Source organism: Balaenoptera ricei, chromosome 10 (genome assembly GCF_028023285.1).
Source record: "Balaenoptera ricei isolate mBalRic1 chromosome 10, mBalRic1.hap2, whole genome shotgun sequence".
Lineage (NCBI taxonomy): Eukaryota > Metazoa > Chordata > Mammalia > Artiodactyla > Balaenopteridae > Balaenoptera > Balaenoptera ricei.
In genome coordinates, this window is record NC_082648.1 from 25166860 (window position 1) to 25182766 (window position 15907).

Here is a 15907-nt window from a genome sequence, read left to right on the forward strand (position 1 = left end):
GGAGTTTAGTAATAATTTGAAACAATAAAACTCTTAAGGCATAAGTAGGATACACTAACTTATAATCCTTATTTGCTCGTTCCCCTTTTACCAAAGCTTTAAGTATATCTGAACACGTCTTCCCACCTGCAGACCAGTTCAGTGGTGTTGCCCTCTCCTGCCTTCTCATGGGCTCCTCTATGTACCCACTTCCCCTCTGACTGATGGCTGCTTCTGTCTCCTCTCTGCCATCTCAGCAAGCTTGACTAAGTAATTCACTCTTCCTATTGTCCTACTGGCTTTCGAGTAGGGGTGTGGCGTGATGCTGCAGGCCCAGGCCAAGATGCTTGTCTATGGCTTTGAGAGTAGATTCTTCCTGTCTAAGGAGAATCTCCAACAGATGACAACTTCTTCCTATCTTCCTCTGCAAAATTAGAATCCTCTCACCTGACCCACATCTTTCCGTCCAGATGCTGCAAAGCCAGCACAGATCATCTTCTCTGTAATCCCTCCTGGATGGGCAGAATAGTAAGTGCGTTCGCAGACCTCTCTTTCTAACACAGACACTTGAATCTGCTGTAAGCAACTCGCTAGGCCACCATCTAAGAAATAGATTCAGAAAGAGAGCTTGATAATGAAGTAAGCAACAAGTGGTGTTAAAGAAATATATTTAAGTTCAGACTTGCTCTACACTGACACAGCTGCCATCATTCTGTTTTGCCTAAGCTGATGCAGAATTCTGAATCCAAACACAGTGTTTTGTGCAGGATATCTTTATTTCCAGATGTGACATCTTGGTGAAGAAAATCCATTGGCAGGAGAAACAAGATCAGAAACACCTTTTTTCTAGCTTAATTCTGATTTAAATTTTAGTGTTTCAAATATTGCTATTAAGAATTCAGAAAGAGAAATTCAGTAAGATATGAATTGGTGTCACAGATAATTTATATTATAAATATATATGTTTATATATTTATACAGGTACAGTTGACCCTTGAACAACACAGGTCTGAACTGCACGGGTCCACTTATACTCAGATATTTTTCAATAGTAAATACTGCAGTACTACACGGTTTGTGGTATGTAGGGCTGACTATAAATGACACTTGAATTAACCCCCGCATTGTTCAAAGGTCAACTGTAAATATTTTACATAAACATATATTATAACTACATAACAACAATATATTTATATGATTTCCAATTGTAACAGGGAAGAGCCAAATCAGACTACATGTTGGATCTGTTTCTTTTACTTTAACCTTTGCTTTCCGCAGCTTTCGTTCACTGAAAGGATACTGTCTGTACATAATGGCCTGCCTCGGGGAACCCTGCCCCTCTGCCTGAATGTTAAACCAAAGTGCCTTTTTTCGGGGGAGCATCCGGACCCTGTCCACCTGTGGATGGCTACAAGAAAGAAGAAAGTAACACATCCCCTCCCCGAGGCTGGCCATTCCAGGGGATATTTGCAAAACTTATGGCCATTTTACTTTACTTCCTCATCTCCTCCCCCTCTCTGTGCTATAAAAGAAACTGGCATCCAAACCCCATAAGATGGTTTTTCAGAGACACTAGTCTGCCGTCTTCTTGGTCTGCGGGCTTTTCGAATAAAGTCATATTCCTTGCCTCAACGCCTCGTCTCTGATTCGCTGGACTGTCGTGGGGCGAGCAAAGGGAGCTTGGACTCGGTAGCGCTCATATAAAACAAAACCATATTTCTCTTGTTCCTTTATTATCACTGAGGCCTAACCTCAACTCTAATTTAAGATGGCACTGATGATGAACACTAAAGAATTTCTCCTCCCACCTGGCCCTCAGGCAGGCCTATGTTAACATGTGTTCTGCGAGACTTATTCTATCACTTTAGATTTACGACTAATTAAAAAAAGGTAAGTTCAGTATTTGATAGCCCTATAACTTTTTGGAAAAAATGAATAAAAATTACTTTACATTTATGTAAATAGTATCTTATTATATTTTATTTATATGTACATTTATGTAAATAGTTCCTTAATATATTATATTTATATTTATAAAGCTTTTTACTCTAAGCTATTAATACTCACAACAACATTGTGAGGTGGGCTGTCACACTAATCTCACACATGAAAAAGCCAGAGCTCTGAAGATTTAATCACACAGCACCTATGGGACAGAACTAGGACCTAGCCTAGGTCCGACTCTAAATCTTATTATTTTTTTAATGTAGTAATCTAATACATAGATAATTTAATGTATTTAAAATCCTCTTTTCAGGGACCATCCCTAACAATGTTGCTTATTATCATGTCTCAAAATTGAGAACTTGTTTTCTCTCTGAGACTAAAAGACTGAATTCACCTTTTATAAAACTGTAACCACCTCCGTCGTCTGGTGGTCACGGAGTTGGTGAAGGTTGAAGATGTTAAAGAACAGGCACATTTATTCAAGGGCTTTGAGGCCAGTCAGTCAATAAAAATTTACTGAGCGTTTCCTCTATGCTAGGTAGACACTGACTCCTGGGGAGAGAGCAGTAAATTAGGCAGAGATCTGCCTTCGAGAGGCTCCCGCTCTAAGGGGTGGGATGTAGAAAATGATTCTGTAAAATTATATCAAGTCTGTTTATGTGCAAGGAGATGATAAAACCAGAGAGTGAAGGAAGGACAGTCCTGCTGCAAGAAAGGGGTCAGAGAAGATTTGAATTGAGGATGGAGTAATGAGGAGGGGCTGTGAGAAGACTGGAATAGGAGTACTCCGGGGCCAAGGAAACAAAGTACAGAGCTTGAGAAAGAAAGAAGACACAGTGCCTGAAGTTCAGCCAACAAGGGGACAAAGGAGGAACTGAGGCTGGAAAGGTATGGGGAGGTCCAATGCAGAGCCTTCAGTGCTGGGCTAGGAGTTCAGATTGTATTCCAAATGCAACAAATAAGCCATTCAAGGTTTATCAGCGGAGCCACACTGATTTTAAATCCCACTTTTGATATTTATTAGCCATGGAATTTTAGCAAATTACTTAGACTTCAGGGCCATAATCTCCTCATTTGCAGAATGGGAGGATAAAATCTCCTCATATGGTGGTTGTGAAGATTTTAGAAAAATGCAATTCAGCTGCAGGTAGCACAGTAAGCTGAGAACATGAATACTGTATGAGGTCAAAGATATCTCACCTCCTTCAAGCTCACAGACTTTACCATTATTTGTTTTTAAATTGAAGTATATTTAATTTACAATGTTGTGTTAGTTCCTGGTGTATAGCAAAGTGATTCAGGTATATATATATATATATATATATATATATATATATATATATTCTTTTCATTATAGTTTATATATAAACTTTCCCATTATAGTTTATTACAAGATATTGAATTTAGTTCCCTGTGCTATACAGTAGGACCTTGTTGTTTATCTATTTTATATATAGTGATGTATATATGTTAATCCCAAACTCTTAATTTATCCCTCCCCGCCCCCTTTCCCCTTTGGTAACCATAAGTTTGTCTTCTACATCTGCAAGCTCACAGACTTTAAATGACATATAAACAGAAGGAAAATATAAAAGAAAATAACTTTATACAGTGAAAAGAAGCAGGACACAAACATCAAGCCATTCAGATCTTTCAGTATTTCACTATGGCTTTAAGAACTCTAGAATCTAGCCCAGGGGTCATCAAACCCCAGCCAACAGGCCAATTTCATGCCAGGCCCTAACCAAAGCCTATTTATTACAAGCCTATTTATTACATCCCCAAGCCTATTTATTACAATCCATGAACTAATTATGATTTGTACATTTTTAAATGGTTGAAAAGAAAATCTAAAAAGGAATAACATTTTGTGACAAGATTATTGTATAAAATTTAAGATTCATGGACAAGTTCTGTTGGAATACAGCCACCTCCATTCTATAACATATTGTCCATGGCTGCTTTGTGCTACAATGGCAGATTTGAATAGCTGTGACAGAGACCACGTGGCTTACAAGGCATTAAATACTTCTATCTGGCTTTTCACAGATCTAGCCTACCTATGATTAAGTCACCCTGATGGAAAAATATAAAACAGCTCATTCTCTAATTTGATGAGCTTTACAGCTACATAAAACATGGTTTCTATCTTTCAGAAGGAAGAAGGGCTAAAGCAGATACTACTTGATATCATTTCCATGACACATTCTCAAAACTCTCAACCAGCAGTGATGTTTACGCAAAAGTAAAATGTTTACCTTCACTAACGCTTCCCCATCCAGTCACAACACAGATCTCAGAGGAAAACAGAGGTTCCGTGCTGTGCGGGAGACACACTGGCCTCACCACTGAGTTGAACTCCAGAGCAGAGCTCAGCTGTATTAGGGCGATGTCAGAGTCAAAGGTCAGTCTGTCAAAGTCTTCGTGCACCACGATGTGTTTTGCCCTTCTCACCTGTATTGTTAGCAAGCAAGAGATTACAAGGCAAAGTCAATGAGTTGAACAACTTCCTTGTATACTGGTCCAAAATAATCTTAAATCTCTGCATTTCCACACGTCAGTAATGAAGATGACTTTGTACTAAATTAGAAAGGGCAATCTCTGTTAATAATTTGCAGGAGTCCATGCACCGCTTTCTGAGGACTGGTGGTCCTGGAAAAACCAGACTATGTTGGACCTGTGTACATGGACCTGAATTTGCACTTCCTGACTCACCTCACCTAATTTTCAGATTAAATGTGATCTCAGATGGTATCTTTAAATGTTGGTATAAATGATAAGTATACGAGGGCATTAGGGGATTAATAACTACATGTTTTAGCTAAATGTATTCCCTGGCATGTGACAATTTAGGCAGAATAACCATTAAAAACATTTCTCACCTGCTCAGTTGGTTCCTTCAAGGTTCTGTCATGGTCTCCAGCAACAATGGTCCACAAGAGTGGATTATTTTTCCTGGAGAGAGAAGAACAACAAAAGTTTGACATGAAAACACGTTTTTCACCATTTGGTCTAACCCCGTCTGGCCCTACCAACATGCACTGTTCAGTTCAGTCAGGGGCCACCCACTGCCCTGTCTGGCACCTTTGTGTAACCAGCAATGCTGCATTCTGCCTCCTGACCTACCTGAGGACAAGTTCCTAATTGTGTATCTTGCCCCCTTCTTTTGGCCATAAAATGTCTTTGGAGCCCTTACCAAATATCACCAAAGACTATTTTTAAGTTAAGAAGGAAAAAAGAAAAGTTAGAGCTTATTTTAATTTCATAGTGACATTAGGAATGCATGAAAAAAAATACATTCATAATGAGGTAGATTCTGGTCCATGTTTTACTGTTAAAAGTATCCAAACATTATATTACAGGAACCAGAATTGATGAAACTCAGGTTAAAAAAGAATTTGTCAATTCAAAAATAGGTAAAATTCATGTATAGTGTTAGAGATCAGAACACTGATTCCTTTTAGAGGGGTGATTATTGGGACAGGCTCGTGGGGGGCCCCTATTTTGTTTCTTGATCTGGGTGCTGGTTACATGGGTGTTCGCTTTGTGTAAATTCCTCTAACTGTACTAAAGATTTGCACACATTTGATATACTTCAAAAAGATGTTTAAAAATTTAAATATACACCATTAATTTGCCACATCAAGATCTCCAGGGCTTCTCTGGTGGCAGAGTGGTTAATAATCCGCCTGCCAATGCAGGCGACATGGGTTCGAGCCCTAGTCCAGGAAGATCCCACATGCCGCGGAGCAACAAAGCCTGTGCTCCACAGCTACTGAGCCTGCGCTCTAGAGCCCGCGAACCACAACTGCTGAAGCCCACGTACCTAGAGCCTGTGCTCCACAACAAGAGAAGCCACCGCAATGAGAAGCCCGCGTGCTACGACGAAAAGTAGCCCCTGCTAGCCGCAACTAGAGAAAGCCTGCGTGCAGCAATGAAGACCCAATGCAGCCAAAAATAAATAAATAAATTTAAAAAAAAGATCTCCAGTTGAAAAAATATCCAAGTAAAGAGTCTCTCAGGGCCTTCCCTGGTGGTCCAGTGGTTAAGACTCTGGGCTCCCAATGCAGTGGGCCCCGGTTTGATCCCTGGTCAGGGAACTAAAGATCCCGCATGCTACAACTAAGACCCGGTGCAGCCAAATAAATAAATATTTAAAAAAAAAAAAAAAAAAAAAGTCTCTCAATTGCCAGAAATACACTGTCACTTCAGCTTGGAGATTAATTTTTCATTTTTCAAAACTGTTTCTTCAGTAAAATTTATTGAAATTATTTTCCAATACACTTTATTCAAAGGAGATGTTTCTTAATACACATAGGCATCTTCTCTCTAGTCATAACCATGCTCATTTCAATTTCTTGCATGATGAGTCTGACTCATTCATGTGTTTCAATGTGCCTTCATTAAGGGAACTAACTTAGGTAAAGTGCCTGGCAAGTACTCTACAGATGGTAATGACTCCATAATGGTAGCCATTTATTATTATCTTGTTATTATCTGTCATGCACTCTAATGGAAGGATCAACTTTATTTTCAAAGTCACCCTCTAAATCATTACTTGGTAGTAAATTAACTTATTTCTTAAAGCTGTTACCAAGCTGTTGTCCTAGAATAATACCCCTGCCCTTCCCTTGAAAGGAAACCAATTGCTCTTATCTAAGTCTCAGGAGGAAGCTGCAAAGAGAAAAACAAGAACTGGTTAGACCCAACTAGGCCCAAGATGGCGGAAGATTTGACTTCCAGTAGACCTTGGACCTTATTATACGCTCATTATAATACAATAGCTAAATGACTACCCACCAGCGCCATGACAGTTAATGGTTGCCATGACAACACTGGAAAAGCCCATATAAGAACTGAAAAGGAGTGCTGCATCAGTTCCAGGTCCAAACCACACCCTTGTTCTCGGATAGGTCATGAATATTCCTCCCACTCTTTCCAATTCCCTCCCTTTTCCTTCGACCCTCCTATATATATGGTGTCTCCACCAGAATTGGGTTAACAAGTTGAATTTTGAACTAAATTCCCACTTCTCCATTCTTCTGCCATTGAACAAAGCTTGTGCTGTCCCAGTCTCAGCATTGGTTTCATGATTGGCTATGTGAATCCGAGTGGAAAAAGAACCTCCCTGGCTGAGACAAGGGGTGTCCCGGCATGTGTCCAGGTGACCAATTTGGTGACAAATTCATTCTACTTTTTTATACAGAGAATAGTGTCCACAATACAAAGAAATAATAAACATCAAGGTAGAGTTGATAATGTAGCTCACAATCTCTAGTGAAGAAATTGTGCACAGTCATCAAATATCCTTTTATTTGGTAGAGAACACTGTAAAAAGCATATGACAACACAACGTACACTTTATAAAGCAACAAGGCCTGAGATTTCTCCAATATGGGACAATAGCTGAAGGTATCAATTTATGAATTTCTCTAGCCTTTCTTCCCACTTGCCCATGATCAAGCTTCATTTCTTACATCCTTATGGCCTTATTCCCAATGCAACAATGGGGCATGTATCACTTACTGCAACAGGAGAAGAAAGAGTAACTGCTAAATTACAGAAAGGGGCTGATATTGATAAAACCGCTGATTTAGGTTTGAGACAGAAAGATTCCAATGTACAATTGCAAAGTGAGTTTAGTGCCCTAAAGTAAGCTAAAAATCCCACATGAGCACGAAGACCAGAGTGGAGTCAGCAAAAGAAGAACACACCAGGTTTTTCCTAAGGATAGAACAACATTAACTAGGAACTTGTTAGAAATACAGATTCTCCGGCCCCACACCAGACTTTAAGTCAGAAACCTTCCAGGCAGTTCTGATGTTTGCTAAAGTTTGAGAACTAATACTAAGGGTAACCAGTGTCAGGGACAGTAGTATCTGGGAGGTGATACAGTGTTGCTGTCAGTTGTCCTTATTGTCTTTGGAGCACTACCCAACAATGCCAGCCAGCCTGGCACCTGGTGACCTTCAGCAAAAATGATGTCTATCTCAGCTCCCAGATTTTGCACATTTCCTCAACTGGCTTATCCCACATGGCAAACCTGCCTTCTCAGTGGATTTGGATACTCAGAAGCCCCCTTCTATGGAGGATGGAGCCCTGGATGTCTATAAGATTGATGAAGATGAGGCAGGGAGAAGCAAGTCCTTGAAGGAATCAGCTGAAGAGTTCCCTAAAGGCAAGGCATGAATGGAACATACTACCTCTGTTATACCAGTATATCAAACACTTCTGGGGTAAAGATCTATATAGTTCAAGCTTCAAAAAGATATTTTTCTGGTCAAGTAAGTTAGGCAACTATGAAAAGTTAAAGAAAAAATGAGGTGCATAGACATTTTTCATATCAGTATAAATACAAGGCACAATGTTTTGTGCAAAAAATTATAAAATACTACAAAATACATTTAATGTGCATAAACATTAATGGAAAACCAGATAATTAAAACATTCTTAATATTGATTACTTCTAGAGAGGCGGAATGGATTAGTGAAATGGAGAAGGTAGTTTCGATTTTACCTGATAACTATATTTAACTGCCTTTTTAAAACAAACATTATTACTATTTTAATAAAATTTTACAGAGAAACCAAGAAGGTTCACTAATGACATTGGACACAAGTTCTTTTTGTGGTTAACTTAAATGGTTCACAAACATTTTTAGCTGACTCTGTTTATTAATCTCAATTGACTCATCAAGTTGAATACTCCACCTTGTGAAGAATGGTTTGCTGTGGTCTATATCTTGCTGCAAGGAGTCATGGTTCATGACATAAATTCAGGAACAGACTAAACTATTTGACAAGGGAGTCTGCCAAAGCTTCTTCTGTGCCTCTGGTATCAATACTAATAGCTGTTTTCTCCAATGCATTAATTTTCACTAATTAGTCAGCTATAACTGAGGCTTTTCCATGGTACATAAAAATGCACTTTGATAGAATTCTTATAACATGTATTCTCCAAGGGCAGGAGGTGCTAGAATGAACCATGTGGTACTGGATTGAGTTGGAAATATTCATATGAACTCATGTTTACTTTAATATAGGTACAGATAGATAAATATGTTTATATAAGTGAGTTAGTATGCATACTTACATTTTCTAGCTCTTTCAGCTAAGAGGGCCTAGAAGCAATAACACCCTAGTATCAAGCAGGGTGCTCAGCACCCAGATCTTGACTTCTCAGGCCATTCTCCAATAAAATGAACCAGGGCTCACAGGAGAAATGGCTGATTCTAGGACTGAGAGGGGAATATATAAGATGAACCTGGATCATCCTGTAGTGTCACAAAGGATGGGGGCATATCAAAAAGACAAGAAGCCACTCTGAAAGAACTCACAGTAGTCAAAGCTGGAACAATGTGAGCAACAAAATAAATATACGGTATTTATAAAAATAAATATTTTCAAGTCCGCATTGGTATAAATACATGATCTAATAAATAAAAGGAAGAGAAGAGGTAAATCTCCCATACAGAAGAATTTCAAATAATTTTTGTAGGAAACTCTGCGCTCAAGAAGGTGGAGCTTAATGCCCAACTGTTTGAGTGTGGGCTACCCTTACCCACTTGCTTCCAAAGAGTAGGTAAGAATGGGGTAAAGATGTAACTTTACAGTGGAGACACCTGGCAAACACTGCCTGGGCCAGTGATGGAGGTTAACGTCATCATTGAGAAGTCATGTTGACAGCTTGTACCTTTGATATGATGTGATAAGAAGGGCATGTTACCTCTGTGTTCCTCCTCCCCCAAATTCATAACCCCAGTAAAACCATGAGAAAAACATCAGACGAACTCAAACTGAGGTACATTCTACAAAATACCAGATGAGTACTCCTAAATACTGTCCAGGTCATCAAAAACAAGGAAAGTCAGTGAGACTCAGAGCCAAGAGGAGGCGAAGGAGACAGGACAACTAAATGCACCTTGGTGTCCTGAACGGCAGAGGGAACAGCAACTACACAGACCTTGAGAAAGGAACAAGCACAGCATGTTTGAGGAAGGGGGTGGGTCCACTGGGGACAAGCAGGGGAGGGGTCAAGATGGAGTCAGGGATAGGGAAGGGTTCTGGACCTTGGCTGTACATTGGAATCATCTGGAGAGTATTTATTTATTTATTTATTTTGAAGTATAGTTGATTTACAATGTTGTGCAAATTTCTGCTGTACAGCAAAGTGATTCAGTTATATATATATATATATATATATATATATATACATTCTTTTTTAAAATATTCTTTTCCATTACAGTTTATCATAGGATATTGAATATAGTTCTCTCTGCTATACAGTAGGACCTTGTTGTTTATCCTCGGGAGTATTTAAATATACAGTGTCCAGAACCAACCCACAAGTGATTGCCTTAACTAGTCTGGACAGAAAATGAATTAATTACAGTTACACACATCCACATGATTTAATCTATATATGTTATAAAGATAAAAGCAAATCACAGAAGAATATAAATTATAGTTCTTTTACATTAATGTCAAAACCAGGAAAAACAAGGCGATATACTGGTTTTAGGGATTCATAGACGTTAAAACCAAAAAAAAAAAAAAAGCAAAGGAATTATGAACACAAAATTTAGCATAGTGTTTACCTCTTTGGGAGGGGCAATAAGGGGTTTTGAAAGGAAAGTGTAAAGATCCTTCTTACGCTAGGTAGTAGGGACACAAATATACATTTACTAACTATTCTTTAGATTACATATGTATATTATGTACAGTTTTTCATATCATGGCATAGTTTAGAATTTAAAAACACTGAAAGTTCAGTGATCAAGGTGTGGATTATCCTACTGTGCTCTCCACTGTCGTGAACCGTACTTTAAAAGGAACAACACTAAACCAATCCAGGGTAAGGTGCATTGCATGGTGAGGCCTCTGGAATTACAAACAATAGAACAATGAGCATTTAGCTTAAGGATTAAGTTAAGGGCAGTGTGAGAGGGCTCTTGAAGTCTAGGAAGGGCTGTTATGTGAAAGAAGAAAGAGATTGAGTTCTTGTTTTCTGGAATTGCAGTAAATTTAGATCAATAAGTTTCTACTACAGAGAAGCAGACTTGGGCTTAACATAATCAGAGATCCCTATAAATGGATGAACAATTTCAAGATTTGATTTGCTTTTTCCTCACTGACATTGTTTAAATAGAGGCTAGATGGACCTGGGGCAGAAACACTGAAAGGAAGATTCATGCTTTAGAATTAGTCTGGATGATTTTAGAAGTTAGACAATTTTATTTATGTCCTAGGTATGGTACATAAATACATTAGTAAAATATCATCAGTCTCACTCACGATTGCACACAATGGGCTGCAGTCAGAATCCAAATAGAGCTGATGATGGCACCTCCACACTGGTGATTGCCTAGAAACCTCAAACCCACCTGCCACGGCCAGCAGTGGGGGCAGGCTTCTTCCCCTCCTGCAATTCTCCTGGAAAGCCACTGGGGACTAAATGGAGGGATGCCACAGACACCTACAGCAAAGGAGATCAAACTAATGACCCATCCAACTGAAATAATTAAGGACACACTCTTCCCGCAATGGCTTGCCATAGCCAACAGTAGTAATTCCCAAATACCAGATGAGTTTCACGAAGATATAGATTCCTAAGACCCATCTCTGTAGAATCTGATTTTAAAAGCTTGCCTAGGTGACTCTGCTAAGCAATCAGGTTTCTAGGTACTGGCCTAAAAAATTATATTTATTCATTCATTTAACAAATATGTATTTAATGTTTGGTGTTGCCAGGCACTGTTCTAGACATTGGTGACATATCAATGAATAGCATACTGTAGACAAAAATCCTGGCCCTCATGGAACTTACATTCTAGTAGGAAAATTCTGTTTGTTAGCAAAGGATACAAGGTTCTTTATTATACATCCTTGTTTAATCTCTCTTTCTCATTGTATAAAACCATTTACCAATCCCAAAACATACCAAATTTGCTCAGACATCCAAATGCTGTTCTCTTGTCTGGAATACTGCTGTGACTCAGATCAAGTACTATCTTCTCCATGAAGTGTTCTCTGACTCCCCCGTAAGAGGCAGACAATTTCCCCTCTTTATAGCTCCCTGTGCAACTTTCTATTGATATTAAAACCCATCAACTAGAACATATGAAATACATGCATACAGAGCAATGAAAGTTCGTAATATTTAACCAGACACTTAAGATTATAATGAAGTTAAAAGTTGCAAAAAAAAAAAAAGTTGCAAGTGTGTTAAAAAAATGAAAACAAAAGTTTTGTTTTCACCCTTTGCCCCCAAATGCAAAATCATATTAAACACAGAGTTTAGGAAGATATTTTAAATATTAAGCTTGCATAGGAATAAATGAGGACAAGGATTGCTCTCTGTATCTCTATTTTCCTGTCATAAAGCTTATTTCTTCTTCCCTCTATTTATAAGTCTATACTCAAACCCAAACAGGGTTCTGGAAATTTCACAGGCTTAAATATAAAACTCATTCTTGCTCACTGTGAAGCTATATCAATGCAAGATGAGGTTTCTGTAAAGAGACATCTAGTTAAAGAAGAAAGGAAATTAAACAGATAAGAATCACATGGTCATCAACTCACCGTATGGAATATCTTTTGTAGAAGATACAGCATTGCTTTTGGAAGATGATGTTGATCCAATTTTGTTTAAAGAGACTGCAGAGGAAAAAAATATTAATTGAAAATATTTAGAGTAGCCTATACTAGCTGACCCTACTTGCTTACACTGGTCAATCACAGAACCGCTCTTAAGTTGATCTAACTACTACTATCTTTCAAATGTTAAATGCCAGATCCCACATATGTGATTTGGTCGTATATCTCTTAATATCCCTGTTGTATCCTTCTAAGCATTTCTTCCTTCCTTGGCTCCATGAAATTACTCTCTTGGTTTTTCAGAAATATATCTATGGTCATCTTTTCCCAATGTCAGTCTTTATTTCAGGATCCTATTATTCATTCTGAAAGATATTCCATGAAAGTACTGTTCATAGCCCTATTTTTATTCATTTACATATATATGACTTCCAAATGTCTGTCTTTGATCCAAATCTCCTTCCTGAATTCTAGATGTAGGACTAATTCTAGGACTGCTGGTTACCTCCATCTGAATCTCCCACAAGCTCATAAAAATCCACATATCTCAAATGGAATCAATTGATTTTAACAGTCAAGATGGTCTTGTTATGTTTCTCTGCATCATTTAATGACTCTACCATCCATGCAGCCACTCAAGCTAGAATCCTGGAAATCATGCTGGAATTTTTCTTCTTCATATATCTCCTTCCCCACAACATAACTAATCAAGCAATGTCAGAATAAATTCTTACCATGATTTCCTCACTACTCTCCTTGTGAGTGAGTTCACCCTTAACCTCTAATGCCATCTTCTACATTACCACTAAGGTTTGAATTCTGGCTCCACCTCTTGCCAGCTATGCACCTTTGGTAAAGTTATTGAACTCCTAAGCCTCTGTTCCCTCATCTGTGAAAAGGGGAAGAGTATACAAACCTCTTAGGTTTGTACTGAGGAATAAATGTAATATTACATGTGAAATGCTTAGTCCATACCTGGTACAGGGTGAGTAATCAATAAATGTTAACTAGATATGCTGTCACTGTGGTACTTAACATTTAATGTCCTGTGTCCATCATGATCTAACTCTCGCCTTTTTTATCATTCCCTCCAAAACTCCAACAATGTTGAGGTATTTGTAGTTTTTTGTACATCATCCATTCTCTTTCACATTACGGTCTTTGCATATGATATTCCTTTTGTCTGAGTAAAGGCTACTTTATTTTCTAGAATGACTAGAATCCTACTAATCCTTCAAAGCCTTCAAATATCCCAAAACAGAGCCAATCTCATTTCTGAGTTACACTCTCAAATCTGAATTATCTACGTTTCATATAAGGTGCTTGGAATATTTTTTGATCATCTAGTGGACATAGTTTCTTGGCATCATCTGAAGTACTTCTTAAAGCACAGGTTCCAGGGCCCCATTCCACATCTACAGAATCAAAATCTTTGGGGCTGGGCCCAGGAATCTGCATTTTAATTTTGCTACCTAGGTGATTCAAGCACCCTAAATTTAGGTAAACATGGTTAAATTATTTTCCCTATAACCATTTTCATAAGCAAAATATCACGATCATACAAGTGTTTATACTCACCTGAGGGTAAAATGCTGAATCTAGCCTTGAAGCGTTGGAAATTCTTTTCACCATCACTTTTAAAATGAATCACCATCATGTTACCAGGACTGAATACCCGAGTAGGGTTCAAGATTTCACAAAGCTTAGCTGTAAAAGTTTTAGGGAACTTTGCTTTATAGTTACAAAAAATTAAAAATCAGAAAACAGAGGTAAAACATCATCCAATTAATTTTCTTCCAAAAAGTTTTGTTTTCTCCAACTTTGCTTTGTACCCTTCCATTTCATGTGGGAATCAAATACTAGTTTTAAGATAACAATGTACTATAATTTTATCTCGCAAGAAAAACTCTATAGATAGGGTAAGAATATCTGACTTTTAGTATGCATAGAAACCTCAGTTGACTGTTAATTTATAGACAATAAGAAGAGGTGAATTAAAGAAAATCCCAAACTTGGTATTCCTCCTTCCAAACAGAGCATGGCTATACTTCATGTAAATAGGTAACACATCTGAAATCTGCTTCACCTAACCCCCACTCTATATGGGTCCCGATCTGCTGCATCAAGGAATTGGGCTCCCTTCACCTGTCCTGACTATCCAAATAAACATTCCAAAGTTATCTATATTCCTGGCCTCCAACCCACACTACACCTAGCTGAGGGACACATAGTAGGTGTTAAGGATGTGGCAACATGGCCAGAAGGGATAATTTTTCAAACGCAGTAAATTGGCAGGTCAAAGCTGAAAGTATATTTGAAGATTTAGTTCAAAAATTAACTTCTAGGGCTCACGTAGAAATTATAGCTTTGAATAATCTTTTTTTGGTTACTTTTCTTGGACATAAAAATGAATATATCAGCAATTGAAGGGATTAATACAGAAAAAAAAGTTTAAAATTTTACCTTAAATCGCTGCCAAAAATTTACTCAGTGTTAACATTTTCGTTTTTCCCTGGGACCTCCTTTTCACCTTCCAAATATTCTGAAACATTCTTCAAATTTTGCATGTTTCTATTAAAAACTTTACTGGTAAATCAGTTGAAGTGATAGATTTTAAAGCTAAAGTTTTATGGCATCATGAGTTTCCAGTATAAGAAATTCATATCCCACTCTACCTCATGGTATCCAAGGAAGCCAGCCAATGCTCCAACTCCTCTGGTTTGTCTCATACTTTTCAGATTAAATTTAAAGGACAGAATATTATCCACCCACCCCATGTTCCTCTTCAGGATCACCATAAATCACAACAGCATGAGTACAGTTTTGGTTAAATTCAATACTAAGGTCTTCAAATGTCAACTGTATAAATTATAAACATAACCAGAGAAGTGGTCACAGAGAAGATACAAACTTTTAAAGTTTCCCTCTATACATTAAAGGGCTCTCAGTCACACCCTCATATTCCGTTGGTAGAAGGGTAAACAACTGCAGCCTCTTTGGAGGGCAATTACTACCAGATTTAAAGACACAAACCCTTTGACCCAGTGAGTCCACTTCTGGGAATTATATACATCCACATCGTCCAAAAACAGTGACACAGGAACATACCAGCATTGCTGGCATGGGCAAAGACTGGCAACTCACTAGAAGTCTGTTAATAGGGAACTGGTGTAAGAAATTAAGGGACATCACACAATACAATTTAATGCAGTTGTTATAAAGAAGCCCTCTGGGCTTATCTAGAAAGATCCTTGAGATATTTTTAAGTAGAGAAAGCACTGCCAAGCAATATGAATATATACATGTTTGTAAATGCTCAGAATCTCTCTCTATGGATATTCCAGAAACTTATCAGTGTTTGATTCCAGGAAGTAGGATGGGAGTT

At 38.1% G+C, this 15907-nt stretch overlaps 1 protein-coding gene across 10 annotated transcripts in view; it reads right to left on the minus strand.

Annotated features, from left to right (window-relative positions):
- The window catches only part of OVCH1 (ovochymase 1), an 88672-nt gene that overhangs the window by 53257 nt on the left and 19508 nt on the right, over positions 1–15907 (minus strand). For 7 of the 10 annotated variants that reach the window (XM_059935554.1, XM_059935556.1, XM_059935552.1 and 4 more), the window contains 6 exons: positions 14101–14253; positions 12508–12582; positions 11221–11401; positions 4809–4881; positions 4185–4380; positions 427–581 (listed from right to left, as the gene is read on the minus strand). In XM_059935554.1, coding sequence (XP_059791537.1) covers positions 427–581; positions 4185–4380; positions 4809–4881; positions 11221–11401; positions 12508–12582; positions 14101–14253 — 833 coding nt within the window. The remainder of the gene's footprint in view (positions 1–426; positions 582–4184; positions 4381–4808; positions 4882–11220; positions 11402–12507; positions 12583–14100; positions 14254–15907) is intronic. The other 3 variants (XM_059935561.1, XM_059935559.1, XM_059935555.1) reach the window with 2 other exon arrangements.